At 41.2% G+C, this 14217-nt stretch overlaps 1 protein-coding gene and 2 non-coding genes across 10 annotated transcripts in view; all 3 read right to left on the bottom strand.

The window, feature by feature from the left end:
- The window catches only part of CHD8 (chromodomain helicase DNA binding protein 8), a 58290-nt gene that overhangs the window by 2045 nt on the left and 42028 nt on the right, over positions 1 to 14217 (bottom strand). For 6 of the 8 annotated variants that reach the window (XM_014780512.2, XM_014780516.2, XM_087424032.1 and 3 more), the window contains exons 16-37: positions 13819 to 14074; positions 13006 to 13216; positions 12557 to 12752; positions 11351 to 11518; positions 10962 to 11141; positions 10701 to 10811; positions 9888 to 10084; positions 9435 to 9634; positions 9174 to 9354; positions 8995 to 9084; positions 8622 to 8725; positions 7297 to 7426; positions 6122 to 6197; positions 5599 to 5653; positions 5213 to 5420; positions 4571 to 4779; positions 3758 to 4477; positions 3385 to 3536; positions 2817 to 3119; positions 1852 to 1965; positions 1484 to 1663; positions 976 to 1092 (exon numbers count right to left, since the gene is read on the bottom strand). In XM_014780512.2, coding sequence (XP_014635998.1) covers positions 976 to 1092; positions 1484 to 1663; positions 1852 to 1965; positions 2817 to 3119; positions 3385 to 3536; positions 3758 to 4477; positions 4571 to 4779; positions 5213 to 5420; positions 5599 to 5653; positions 6122 to 6197; positions 7297 to 7426; positions 8622 to 8725; positions 8995 to 9084; positions 9174 to 9354; positions 9435 to 9634; positions 9888 to 10084; positions 10701 to 10811; positions 10962 to 11141; positions 11351 to 11518; positions 12557 to 12752; positions 13006 to 13216; positions 13819 to 14074 — 4158 coding nt within the window. The remainder of the gene's footprint in view (positions 1 to 975; positions 1093 to 1483; positions 1664 to 1851; positions 1966 to 2816; positions 3120 to 3384; positions 3537 to 3757; positions 4478 to 4570; positions 4780 to 5212; positions 5421 to 5598; positions 5654 to 6121; positions 6198 to 7296; positions 7427 to 8621; positions 8726 to 8994; positions 9085 to 9173; positions 9355 to 9434; positions 9635 to 9887; positions 10085 to 10700; positions 10812 to 10961; positions 11142 to 11350; positions 11519 to 12556; positions 12753 to 13005; positions 13217 to 13818; positions 14075 to 14217) is intronic. The other 2 variants (XM_004421274.3, XM_014780515.2) reach the window with 2 other exon arrangements.
- On the bottom strand, positions 2178 to 2285 carry LOC147917474 (small nucleolar RNA U6-53/MBII-28). The gene has a single exon (XR_015551810.1). It is a non-coding gene; the product is annotated as a small nucleolar RNA U6-53/MBII-28 (small nucleolar RNA).
- On the bottom strand, positions 6738 to 6847 carry LOC147917473 (small nucleolar RNA U6-53/MBII-28). The gene has a single exon (XR_015551809.1). It is a non-coding gene; the product is annotated as a small nucleolar RNA U6-53/MBII-28 (small nucleolar RNA).

Raw genomic sequence — 14217 nt, 5'->3', positions numbered from 1 at the left:
AATGTTAAATTCAGGACAAAGAAGGTACCAGCCTTCTAGCCAACAGCCTCCCCTATCAGCCATTCTGCTTATTACACTCTTGCTCCCATGGAGGCTAAGAAGGAAAATTAAAACATTCTTCTATGGTAACAATATTTATATGAAACCACTTTCACCAGTATAAAAATAATAAGCCTCATAAATTCACCTCACAAATAAACATATATTACGTGCAAAATAATGTTCTCTTTAGAATACAAAAGTGCTAATCCATTTTAAATGACTGCTTACCAAACCAAACCATGATTTATATATGATTAAAAAACACAACTATTGCCCAAAGTAAGGCAAACATAGCCAAGAGAAACTTTTGCAGTTATATTTTGGTGGAAAGGATTATGGGTACTTAATCCACCAAATGGTCTGTCACCATAATAAAAGCATAAGTACATTTGAAAATAATGGAATAACCTAATGACCAAAATTGTTATTATAACTATAAAACATGGTTTCCTGTCCTTTTTCCATTACTAGTATATTCACAGTGATTCTCAACCTCTTCTATGTTGGGAAACACCATGACTGTTTTCCTTAGTAGGCCCCCAAATCACTTCTAAAATATGTAGAATCATAACTTTTAAGAGATTATCTGCTCCAAAACCTCACTTTTCAGGATCTGCAAACTGAAAAGGTTAAAGATTTGCCAAAAATCCCTTAGTCAGTAGAAGAGCAGGATAAGGCCTTGAATGTTCTAACACATCGTACTAATTCTTATATTTTAATATGCTTTAAGTGCTAAAGTTAGTTTTTAGAATTTTATGCTTTTCTAGAGATGACAATGCCACAGGACTGTAAAAATACCAATAAAAATACTCTGGTTTCCTTATTGGTGAAGTTTTCTCAAACATACATTGGAAAAAAGATAAATAACATTAACTAATATCCCAAGTCACATCTAGTGTGTGAACTGACTAGTAATGCCTCAGTCTCACTCACCTTCTTTCCATTCCTAGAGTTAGCTGTCTGTACTGGTTCCATTCCCAAACAGTTTAATTCTGCTTTATTATTTTTTTTACATCTCTGCCACTTCTGTTTTCTGCGATCCTCCATATACTGCAATAGAAAAGTATTGGTTATCCTAGAGAAATAAGCTGTGGAGTAATAATTAAGGTACTAGTGTCTAGTTTGACAATAAATACTTATTACGTGGATAAATAAAGGATTAGTCCTAGTGGAAAACTGCCATTAAGTGGCTATCTCCAAAAAAAATTAGGTAGTTATACAATAGTTTAATAATAAGTATTTGCCTAGCATTTAGTTTAACAAGTACTTTAACATTATTTTATTTTGATCCTTACAACTCTGAGGTAGGAAGACTAGGTATTATTACTCTTATTTTGCAGATGCAGAAACAAGGATACAATATGGCATGCTTCCTCCCTCTCATACAGCTTAAATACCAAGAGAATGACTTTAAAACTTGCTGGATGGAACTGCCACTCACCGCTAGAAATCGGGGATCGACAGCGAACTCTGGGTGACCCTGTAACCACATCTCCAGTTCAGCCCGGCGAGGGGCATCCTCACCCACCAGCAAAGTACCATCCACCTTATTGATGACAGGGATCCGGGCCTCCAGGTCCACATCAAGGTGATTAGGCTCTTCCATGCACTCCACCTCCAGCTGCAAACCCAGAATCCACCCCCATGAGCACATACTCTTCTTTGGGGCAGGAAGGGAGGGGGAGCAGAGCCAATGGTAGCCATAAAATAACTCTGATATCTTCTAGTCCCTCAATCCCAACTGCCTTCATCAATTACTAGGAATAAAAAGATCTAATCATCACGTTAAAGACTTTCTTTACCACTCACCTCGACTACCTTCTTTCTGTTCGCCTTCTTCTTATGAAACAGAGGATGTCCATCTCCCATTACTCCATTAGCCATCAACTTGTGCTTCTGGAATGTTAACTTCAATCCTTCCTCCTAGGAAGACAACCCAGCCACCCAAGACGTCATATGGCACATGTTTTTAAAGTAAAGATTAAGGTTTGAGGGACTTGGGCTAAGTCTGGCTTAATGGTAAGTCTGCCTTAATGATGGTGAAAAGGAAGGCCATCTGACTAAAGGGTAGAAATTAGAAATACAACAAAACTTATATACTTTTTCCTTAGAAAGATTTCATTTCTTGACCTAATGCCCCTCAGGTAGATTTAAGAGAAGGAGAATTTATCTCAATAACACCCATTGCAGGGTAAAACCCCCACCTGGTGTCTCAGTATTAGCATGGCAACTCATCACAGGGGCAAAATCCTGATATTCCTGTCACATGCTAATGTAAAAAATTTTTCTTGTTGAGTACTTAATGACCAGCTAATAGGGTTCAACAGGGAAGAGGATCAGGAAAAATAAAATTTTCCATCTATAAAGTAAATAACACGATTTAATTTCAGGACAAAGGAATGACTCCTTTTTAACTTAGTAAGGCCCATAATACTTAGGTGTCATTTTAACAGCTTTCCCACAATTTGAGTTCAATTTTTAAAAACGAGGTTTCTAGGATCTAGAAACAAGCCACCCAAAAGATGCCTTGTGTCAATTAAATTTCTTTCAAAAATACGGTTTCTTTTAATCTAGTCCTCAGGAGATACAAGTCAAGATCCCTTCCTTTACTACAATGACTTTTCCTAAATGGATCTTTGTGAACTCTAATTTTTTTTCCTCCTCTCATTTTAAAAGTTAGCTAACCAAATGAGTTTAGTATCCTCTTAGTGAAACTAGTTAGCAAGAGCTACAGCCTCCTTCCCCACTTCCCAATGCCTAAATGCTGAGCTTACATCTTTGATCTGAACTGTAAACTCCTTCTCATCCATGCCACGGCGAAGTTTGGTGAACTGAGCTGCTGCTGTGGTGACTGCAGACACTTCCTCCTCTGCCATGGAAGCTGCACTGCTACTTCGTGGTGTGGGGACTGGAGAGTCACCATATTCTCCTGGAGTCAATGACGGACTGTCTAGCAAGTGGTTGCCTGGTCCGAAAATTCCTCCTGTTACCATTTCCTGGCTCCGGCGGCTAGAAGGCCACTTCCCTGAGAGTACAGCCTGGCAGACGAGGTCAATACGGTTTATCAGGACACGATCCTGAGTGAGGAAAAAGAAATCAATACTGGTTTTAGGGCCTGAGTACTAGCTATGTGATCCTGTGACAAAAAATAGTGCTATCATTATCAGGATGGGTAAAAATTATAAAGGTAACAGTATCAGATCCCTAAATCAACTGGGAAGAGTTTCATGAAAAAACATATAGTACTAAACACTAAGAAAACCAGAACCACCTGTTCCTTTTTCCCTGTATATGTTACACTGTTATTTCTAGACTTTACATGTCCAGGAATGAGGCTGTTACCTTGGGCCACTCAGAGGCTCTTTGTCTTTCTTGTAGCAGCAGAAGCTCAGGGGTCATTTGTTCTCCATCTTCATTTGGGAATCCATCTTGGGACATAGTGAGGGACAGGAGACTCTCTTCATCATAGAGCTTTGAGCGGGACTGGTCAGCAGCTAGAGATTATATGGAATGTGTGAGCAAAGATAGAAGAATAAAGTTATATAGGAATGGTATTATAGGGGCTTTAAATAAAGGCCCAAAGAATAATAGATCTCTCAACATTCTATCACATCAAAATCCGAATCTCTCTCAGAGGATGCATTTAGATAAGAAGAGAAAGAGCAGAGAGGGGGGAAATGGGGAAGAGGGCCACCAGCCTGTCACATGCACTCACTTAGCTTCTCTTCCTTCTCGTCCTCACTCTCATCAGTGCTGGAGCTGGAGCTGGATGAGGATGAGGAAGAAGAGGATGATGGTGACAGCTTGCTCAAGTCCAGCTCAGAGTCTGAATCATCCTCATCCTCCAGTTTGACTGGTGGAACACTCCGGGAAACCAGAGGGGTAGTATCAGAGGGGGCTACTCGCATCTCATAGTCTTGTGGGGTTGGTCGGCTCCTGGCCACCACCTCATGCTCTAGCTTTAAAGTCAGACTCTCCAGACTGGGGACCTGGGCAGCTGTCTCCTCGGGTGGCTTTTCAACAGGAGCATCTGGGCGCAGGGGCAGTGGTGAGGCAGTGCGCGAGGTATACTGCTGGTGTAGCAGTGGAGTAGAGCAGCGTGACAGGGATGGAGCTGGTGCTCCTGCCTGATGGTTCTGCATATAATTCATACGGGCAGCCAGAAAAGAGAAGTCTGGGTCCTGCATGATGTTGCAGTCTGTTTGGCTCACCCCATGGCGGGCTGCCCCTCGTAGAAGCTCCCCATCATGCCGAACAGGCTCCCACCATTTGGGCAATTCGGGACCTGGAGGCTGGCATAATGCCAGCCGATCTTCCAAAAGGGGGTGGCATAAAACTTGTTCCCGTAAGCGCCGAAGCAATTCAATGCGGTAGAGAGTCCGTGAGGCCCTTTCCTCAGTGATGGGCTCAATGAACAGATTAGGGTCCGGGGGTTCTGCAAGAGATAGGGGTGGAAGGAGAAATGAACCAAGGGTTGGTTCTGTCACCATCCACTCCCACTCAACTAAGACTCTCCAGTTTTGCTTACCATCTCCAGCTGCTGGGGGAAGGCGGCACACTTGGCGGCACATGGCCACAAAGCCATGGAAGTACTTGGTAAGACTTTCATCTGTTTTTTTGTCTAGTCGAGCAAACGTGCGGAAGCGATCCCAATGGAACTGCATGGTGTCAGGGTCATACTCCACACCAAAGGTAGACACTACTCGATAGAAATCAGTTTGTTCACGCCTCGTCCATCTACAAAGGGAAGAGGAAACAGGCCACAGTGATCAAAAGAACACAGAGAAACTGGTTACTTCTTAGTGTGCTTCGAATATTTGAATACACAAAAACTGAAAGTAGGGGCAAAAAAAAAAAAGGCCCAGAAGACAGCAGAAGAGGTACTAAGAGGTACTCTATATTATGTAACAATTTAAGAATTAGCAAGCTAAGGGGAAAAAATGATGCAGGCAAACAACTCAATGAGAATGGCTACATAGGAGACTTTCCTGGGAATCATGATTATGCTCACAAGTGAGGTTTTACATCACAGAGGTACAACAGTTCAAGCAAAAAAGATGGTCTCTCTGTAGGGAATTCCAAATAAATCCTTCCTAAGATGCTTTTCAGTATAGAGCCCATAGTTGAAGACAAACTGACAGCTTATCCCAACTTCCCAGCCATATTTTACCGTTGCTGTTTCTCCCGCCGTGCAATTTCTTTTAGCTTGAAGGCTGCCTCACAACGCCGCCGTCTCCGGTCCCCACGTTCCGCAGCCTCTATCTTCATCTGTTCTCTTTTGTAGCTGCGCTGATAGGCTGTTACCAGGCGCCGAAGCCTAGCTGTCAGAGCAGAGCCTGGAGGCCAAAATACATGGCCTGCCTGTTGGGTCACCTGGGCTGTGGGAAGCAAAGTAGAATGAACAGGAAATACAGGAAAGGTAGTAGAGGTAATATGGTATTTCAACCCACCCAAAGGTAAGGCTCTTAGAAATCCCAGGATGGGATAAAATTCAGTCAGTAATTCCCCAACCCCACCACCCCACACAAAATTGTACTAGTTGACCTAGAAGTTTACCTTCATCTCCATCAATCACTGAGATCTCCTCATCCATCATCATCAAGGGATCACCCTAGAGAAGGAGATCCACCCCACAGGATGGAGGGGGGAGGGAAAGGGGGGAAGTTGGCACTCTGAAATCACTTTCTTATGTGTGTCATTCTATATGGCACCAAGGGATCAAGAAAAATTTCTAATGAACTCCACAAAAAAATGGAAGCAACCAACTAAAAGAATAAGAACGTAGAACCTGAAACGTCAGTTCTTATTAATGGCTTGAAGATAATAGGACTCATGAATTTAGTAGTCAAATAATATATACTTCAATGTCCAGCTTGGGTCCCACCTCCTCCACAAAGCCATCCCTGACCTCCCCCAGCTGGTGTTACAATCTTTTCCATTAACACTTTATATTTTCAAAATGGTAACTACTTTCCATTTTGTATTATGAATTAACCAATATACTTCAGCATCAGGGAATGGGAGAATACTTAACTATTTCCTAACAGAGAAAAGCTAGACTCATATGAAAATTCCTCACCTCATCATCTTGGTCTTTTGGGGGACCCTGGAGTGGTTTATATTCAGGATCTTCACAATCTTTATCAAAGTCAACCCTAAAATTATCCAGAAGCATGAGAAAATGTTAACAATATACCTTCTTTGACTAAGAGGAACTTAGCATGAAGACCTGGCCAAACATACAATCCAGCAAGGAACAGTCTTTTCTTTCTTGCCCAAAGGGACGGCAGGCCAGGTGCTAAGCTCTGAGTAAGTTAGGTGCAGCATTCAACATAACAAAGAACTGGGAGAAACTGACCAAGTGCCATTTAAATTGCTTGAATTTGAAATGAAACCCTTTGACCCGCACATTTCCTTTCTCTTGACAGCCTTTTCTATTTAACCCATTCTCCCCATCCTTCGCAACTATTTACTTTTATTATTTCATTTGAATGGTCCACGCTTGCTTGTTTCTTTTTACTACTTTGCTCTATTGAGCAAAAGGGTGACATAATAAATGATTTGCAATGAATAAACAACCCAATTTCCTTTGAGGGTCCTCTACTAAGCAAACTGTGGTTGTGATAATCAAAGAGAAATCTCCCAAAGATGAAGGGGTGGGTGGATATTCACGAACTAAGCCAACTATTTCACATGCCTCTCAGGTCTCCATGTGAGAAGTTTTGTTAAACTCACTGGCACCCAAACCAGGGCAATGCTGCCCTACTTGGTGGCTCAGTATTAGCATGGCAACTCATCATTGAGGCATGTATCCAGGCAGAGTAAATGCCCTTAGGTGTCAGCCACAACTAGAAGATGATAAACTAGGGCTAAAATTTCCTGAGGCTCTACCACATAAATGGCATGGGAGAACTGCATGGCTATTATCTTTTAAGAGAACCAGTTATCCTCTCAACTACTGTAACTGTACAGAAAAGCACTGCAAAGAAAAGTGAATAAATCAAATAAACCATTTGGGAGTTAACATTAATTTTCACCCTTAATTGCATCTTATGACAATGTGTGGCTTTAGGCCAGTTTATAGAGTCCTTTCTGCTGGTCTCACTTTTTGTTAAGAATTTATCATTCATAAGCATAACCACCATTAAGAATCCCAATGGGTCAGTCAAGGCTAGAGTTACATTATCTCTTAAAGCAACTAACAGACTTCATAGGGAGGACTCAGGGCTTTAAAAGAACTAAACACCTGCTTACCCTTCCACTATGTCAGAGAAATTATCCAACACTCGATGTTCTGCTGCAATGGCTTTGTCATCTGGTCGGCCAGCCTTTTCCAGGAAGCATAAGGCTGGGTCTGCCCTCATAGTATTATATTTCTCATAGCCTAGAAGAAAATGGGTCGTAAGGTGAAGAAAATCAGAGATTCATTTTAACTTTATGGTTACTTCATATGCTGCTGGAATAATTACAATATGTGGGCTACTCATTTTGCTCATAATGCAAAATATGGTTAAAATGTTAACTTGGACAGCTGTTGGGTTATATTACCATATTTAACATTTCTATAGCAATTTAGAGTCAGAGAGAGTTTTATCACTAGTTATGGAAGATAGGAATTTAATCAGAGTTTATATAGAATGGTGACAGATTTACAAAGCCATTTAACTGGTAATCTTTCTATGATTGTTCTTACTACATAGATGGGAAAACTAAAAAAGTCCAATAATTTAGGGCTGGGTCAGACATTTTCAAATGAAGGATAAGAAATTTGTACCTACAAACAAACAGGCACTCTGAATGTCTGATGAACAGTGAATGAATGAATGAATGAATGAACAAACACACCTCAGGACATCTGGACTCTTCTAAACCTCTGTGTCTCACAAGTAAATCTAAGACTACAAATGCTCACAGTTTTTCTTATCTTTTTTTCAGTTTAATGGAAACTTCTCAAAAATATGTGGACTGTCATTACTTTTATTTTATAAAAGTAAATAAAAAAGTATTTTAAAAAAAGAAATGGTATTCCAATTCAGTAAGTCACTGGGCTGGAAGTTAGCGCTCGCTGCTTTTAATGCTTGAGATCTGCTATTAGGCAAGACTGAAAAGAGAGTATTCTCCCTTTATATACTCTATTTTTATTTCACTCAAACACTGTTGTTCACACCTACATCAGAGTAACTGCTGAACATTTAGGCAAATGGGATGTTATACAAGTAGAACACTTTCAGGAAGCCATAGGAAAGTCATACAAACTAAGTGTGTTATTATTAACAAGAGTGGGTATATACTACCTCCCCTGATTTGTGGAAACTTAGATGCCACAACATACAGATTGGGTACAGTGATTAGAGAACAGATGGGAGACTCCCTACCTTGGGATTTAACTACCCATCTGTTCTTTCTTGAACATCTATTTATAAGAACTAATTGCTCTGCTCTGGATATTTAAGAATTAGTTTCTCATTCAAACATAAGTTTACTGAAGATCAATCAGAGAACTCAATTATTAGTCATGAGCATTTTGCTAAACGTTCCATCTGTGCGCATAAAAGCATAGACTAAGAGAAGGTACCTACCATGCTTAAAGACTCCAATGAGCAGGGACTTGTCAGCCTCACTGTCCCACCATGTTGTTGGAACCTCCAGCTGATCCACTACTGGGAACCATATGTCAATTTCACTAAAGGTATAAGAGGGCAGAGTCAGCCCAGCAATGCAGGAAATTAAAATGATAATCCTTGGAAAGATTATTACAGGTATCTTCTTTTATTCATTAATTTAAATGCTCACGCATCTGCCTATTCCTTCCACTGGTATCAACTATAGGATTAAAGACCTGATATATAGATTTTAATTATCAGGCATCCCGAAGATAGTATAAAATGAAATGAGTAAACCCATCTTTTCTGGAATAAGGCAGGGCATAAAGAAGAATATAGCATAACTTACCTGGCAATGGCACCTCCTAACACCTTCTCTGCCTGGTCTCCAATAACTTCCTGCCTCAGATAGTATAGCATTCGTACCCGCAACAGCACCCTAGAATGGAGAGAGAAGAGCTGGCTCAATGGCAACGTAGAAAGTCTGAGGTAGAAAATGCTTTGGTCTTTGCTAAATTCCATCCTTACTTGTTACACTGATGTTTCAAGTGCTTCTTATAACTCTCATCTTGGAACAGAGTATCGGGGTTATATTTCCGGATCCAATCTGCCTTATGGATATCAAAAGTGCTTTGTGACTTGACTTTTTTCCCCTTGCGTCCACGGGGTACAGGGATAGACAGACCTGGGAAACGGGAGAGATTGAAGACTTGGATTGAGAAAAACCCTTGGACCTGAAAAGGATTAGGTAACCTATATAAAGAAAAAAAGTAAAGAGTTGATAATTACCTGAATGATTCTGCAATTCTTTTGTCTTGCCATTTTCAGCTGGGCTAATCAAGTCCCAAATGAAGCCTTTGATATTTTCATCCCCACGATAGTGTAGAAGACAGTACACGAGGATGGCCCGGCAAATTGTCTCCACATCTCGTTCAGTCATACGTCGCTTAAAGCGTCCATGAGACAAGATATCTCTCCACCGTCCCCAACTAGGAAAACAGAAAAGGAAATTATATTAATGTTTTCTTGGGTACTCTAATCAATGATATTCCCCATTCTCCAAGAATCACATCTCCCAAAAGGTGGGAGACAAAAAGATCTTGGGAAAACATGGTAATAGAATAAATAGAATAAAGTTTTTCCCATTATCCCCTCTTTGGTCACAGCATCCAATTTGAAAGGCAACCAAGATGTCTATCAGGATGGAGATGCACTACCTCTGATGGCAAGGTGGGTTCTTACCCATATACCAAGAGATGCTTTTCCACCCGAAAGCAGTCAGTGCGCCCATAGGTATGATGACGGTCATGTCGGCGAGAGCGTGGCCGCTCGTCATCTTCACTTTCCAAATCAGAGAATTCCACCAGGTCATCATCTTTCAGAGTGCTGAAGTGGCGAGTCTGTTTTCGTACTCTAGGTGTGTCAATCACCAAGTTATTCTATGCAGAGAACAGAAGAAGTAACTCTCTTCATGATACGATCATGGGAAAGGAATTAAGACAATCATGGACTGAAATAGACTTGGAGGGGCCAGCCCGGGGGTGCAAGCGGTTAAGTGCGCGCTCTCCACTGAGGCAGTCCGGGGTTCGCCAGTTCGGATCCCGGCTGCGCACTGATGCACTGCTTGGCAAGCCATGCTGTGGCGGTGTCCCACATAAAGTGGAGGAAGATGGGCACAGATGTTAGCCCAGGGCCAGTCTTCCTCAGCACAAAAAAAAAAAAAAAGGAGGATTGGCAGATGTTAGCACAGGGCTGATCTCCTCACACACACAAAAAAAGAAATGAAATAGACTTGGAGGTAACATTTGTAAATATTCAAAGAGATTTTTTTTAGAGCATACGAAATAATCTACAGGGACTCAGGAAGCAAAATTAAGTGGAGGATGTCTAAGTAGTTTTCTGGGGCCGCCTACGTAGAAAGTTTTTACAATGGCCCTTCTATATAATACACCATCATAAACCAAGGTCAGCACTGAAGAATCAGAGCAGCGATAAAGACTCCTGAAAATAATGTGTCTTCTGCAATATTTCCTTCTAAAGGCAAAGGAAGCTCACCTTGCTGTTGAGTAGATCCATGTCTAGGTCAGCCTTTTTGGCCCACTTTTGCCAAAAGTTGGGGTCATCCAGAGAAATATCTGTCCTATTTTCAGAAGCAACAAAGCTTGCCTAGTAAGGAACAAAGGAACAGAGTAAAGTTGACTATAACACTTTTTGAGCAATGGTAAACCAATAACTATATTTAAAAAATATATTTAAATTCTAGAGATTCCTGTCTCTATCTCTGCTTCTCTAGCCTCTGGCACAGACAGAACACACCTTTGCGAAGGTAGAACCCTTTCCTTCAGACTCAATGGTGATGGTTGTGGTCCGTCTTAACAAGATCTGGTCAATGTCCTCTTCACAAAACTTGGAGCCCTCATCATCTTCCTCCATTATGGCTGCATATGCTCCTTTTCGTAAAAGATCTTCTATCTCCTTCTTGGAGAATTGTTGGATCTACAAAATCCAATAGAAAGATGAAAAGACTACCAAGAGAATATTGGTGAGTCTGTATCTAACAGTATCATAATATTTTAGTTTACTATATTTTAAAAAACAATAATTGAGAATCCAAAAAAGGTGGTCAGATTCCTGTACAAAAATAGCTTTTGTCTCTCTATCACTATGACCTGCTACAAACGTATCTAGAGACAAAGAGGACTCACTCCAGTAATGTTGCCATCTCGACCACTCATGGACTGAAGCACAGCCTTATCCAATCCCAACTTGAGGCTAGCCTTATCAAACATCTCTCTCTCATAAGAATTACGAGTGATGAGACGGTACACCTTCACAGCTTTGCTCTGCCCAATTCGATGACACCGTGCCTGGGCCTGGTTAAAGAACAAAAAAGGAAGAAAAGGGCAAAGATAACATAAAATCGGGGGGAGAAAGGATTCAAAATACCAATTCACATCTATAAAGCAGCCATGAGAACAACTCAAAATCAAAAGTCAATTGCAAGGGCCGGCCCTGTGGCTTGGTGGTTAAGTGTGCGCGCTGCGATGCTGGCGGCCCGGGTTCGGATCCCGGGTGCGCATCGAGGCGCCACTTCTCCGTTCGTCCTGAGGCCGAGTCCCACGTGCAGCAACTAGAGGGATGTGCAGCTACGACACACAACTATCCACTGGGGCTTTGGGGGGAAAAAATAAAATAAATAAAATCTTTAAAAAAAAAAAAAAAAGTCAATTGCAAGATGAAATTTTGCCCCATGATGTAGACCAGGGGTTAGCAAACTATGATCTGTAAGACCACCTGTTTCTGTAAATAAAGTTTTTCTAGAACACAACCCCACCCATTCATTCACATAGTGTCTATGGCTGCTTTTGTGCTCCAAGAGCAGAGGTGAGTTACCAGATCGTATGGTCCGTGGGCCGGCCCCATGGCTTAGCGGTTAAGTGCGTGCGCTACTGGCGGCCCAGGTTCGGATCCCGGGTGCGCACCGACACACCGCTTCTCCAGGCATGCTGAGGCCGCACCCCACATACAGCAACTAGGATGTGCAACTATGACATACAACTATCTACTGGGGCTTTGGGGAAAAAAAAGGAGGAGGACTGGCAATAGATGTTAGCTCAGAGCCGGTCTTCCTCAGCAAAAAAAAGAGGATTAGCATGGATGTTAGCTCAGGGCTGATATTCCTTACCAAAAAAAAAAAAAAAAAAAAAAAGATTGTATGGTCCGCAAAGCCTAAAATATTTACTATTGGTCCTTCACAGAAAAAGTCTGCTGGTCTCTGATCTAGACTGCCACCCCTAAATAAGTAAACAATTCCATACTGTCTGAAGGACCAGTCTTTCTAAGAGATCCTGATCCTGTTGAAAAACTTTCCAGGTTAGGTAGGTAGTTCCTAAGACAATGATTTCCTTTACCTGCAGGTCATTTTGTGGATTCCAGTCTGAATCAAAGATGATGCAGGTATCAGCAGCTGTGAGATTAATACCAAGTCCACCAGCCCGCGTGCATAGCAAGAAGACGAAGCGGTCTGAATCAGGCTTGCTGAAGCGGTCAATAGCTGCCTGTCGAAGGTTGCCTCTAACTCGCCCATCAATACGCTCATATAAGTACCTGCATGGGAGTCACAGAAAAAACATTCAATTGGCTAAGCAGAAAAAGACCCCCAAATAGCAGAGTAGAATCAATACCAGTAACTCCATATCTCCAGTTGACCAAAAACCTTATCAGAAAAGTTGACAGTGAGAGTCTTAAATACTGCTCTTATCCCAGTCCTAGTCAACTTTAATTAAACCCAGGCCTTCCTATTCTTGGCAGCTTTCTGAAGATACAGTCAACACAAAGCAAGGGATGACTCTTTTCTCACCTCCTCTGGATTAGATAATCCTCTAGGATATCTAGGCAGCGTACCATCTGGGAGAAGATCAGAACCTTATGGCCACCAGCTTTAAGTTTTGGAAGTAACTTGTCAATAAGAACCAATTTGCCAGCTGAACGAACCATGGCCTGCAAGTGGAAGTCATGAGGTATAATATGGCAAGCTTCTCGAAATTCTGTTAGGATTTTTTCTTCTGCACCTGCCAAAAGAAAAATCAAACTTGATAGTGAGATCTAGAGAAACACACTAAGGCTGTAGATTTATTTAACTGACATAAGGAAGACATAAGGAAGCAAAGGAAAAAGGTAATCTAACTTGAGATCAACATTTCTCACACACAGATTTAAGCACCCAAAAATCCTAAATCATCTTCAATTGTGTTATACAAAGTACTCCAAGTAAGTCAGGCTTAAGACAGTAACTGGATAAAAGACGTAAATATGTGAACAAGGACTAGGACAATACATGCAAACCACTATTACCATCCTACTGGCATCCAAAACAGAAATAGAAAAACAGAGTACCAGTGAGAACATTTATCCAGAGAATGGAATGACTTGAGTTCTTATTCATGCAATTCTAAACTGTAAATCCTATTTAATTTTGGAGATTATGCAGGATCAAGGGAGTAGAAAGCACCAGAGAAAGATATTCCACATAAGAACTGTTTTAAAAGGGGAACGCCCTTCCACTTCCAAATTAGGCTAGATGGGTAATGCATCCATTGTTCCTGAGGAATATCATTTAGAAAGTAAAAACAGGTAATACACAAGTGCAGGTATTTTCCAGGAGTTCTCTCACCATTGATGAGATACGGGTGGTTGCAGCATTTGCGCAACTCCATCATTGTGTTGAGTAGATTAGGCATGTTAGTATGACCTGCTCCTTTAGAAAGAAAGGAGAAATTCTTCTCCAAAATAGCTCGGTAGTATTTCTTTTGGATGTTGGTCAACTCTACTTCAATAATAGTTTCCTGTTTGGGTGCAAGATTTTTTTCAACATCCTCTTTGAGTCTTCTCAGCATCATTGGCTTGAGAATGGCCTGTAGCTTTTGAACCTGTGCCCAATACAGAGAGAAAAGAAATCAATAGCATGAAGATCAACATTCTTACATTATGTGGAAACACAGAGAAACACAATGCGAGTTTTCTAGTATCTGAGAAATGTGGATTTTGGACAATGCCACAAATGATGTAGTCA

Source organism: Ceratotherium simum, chromosome 3 (genome assembly GCF_057802395.1).
Source record: "Ceratotherium simum simum isolate JZ-2026a chromosome 3, ASM5780239v1, whole genome shotgun sequence".
In the NCBI taxonomy this organism is placed as follows: domain Eukaryota; kingdom Metazoa; phylum Chordata; class Mammalia; order Perissodactyla; family Rhinocerotidae; genus Ceratotherium; species Ceratotherium simum.
Note: the sequence above shows the minus strand (reverse complement) of the source record. Positions and strands in the feature narration are given on the sequence as shown.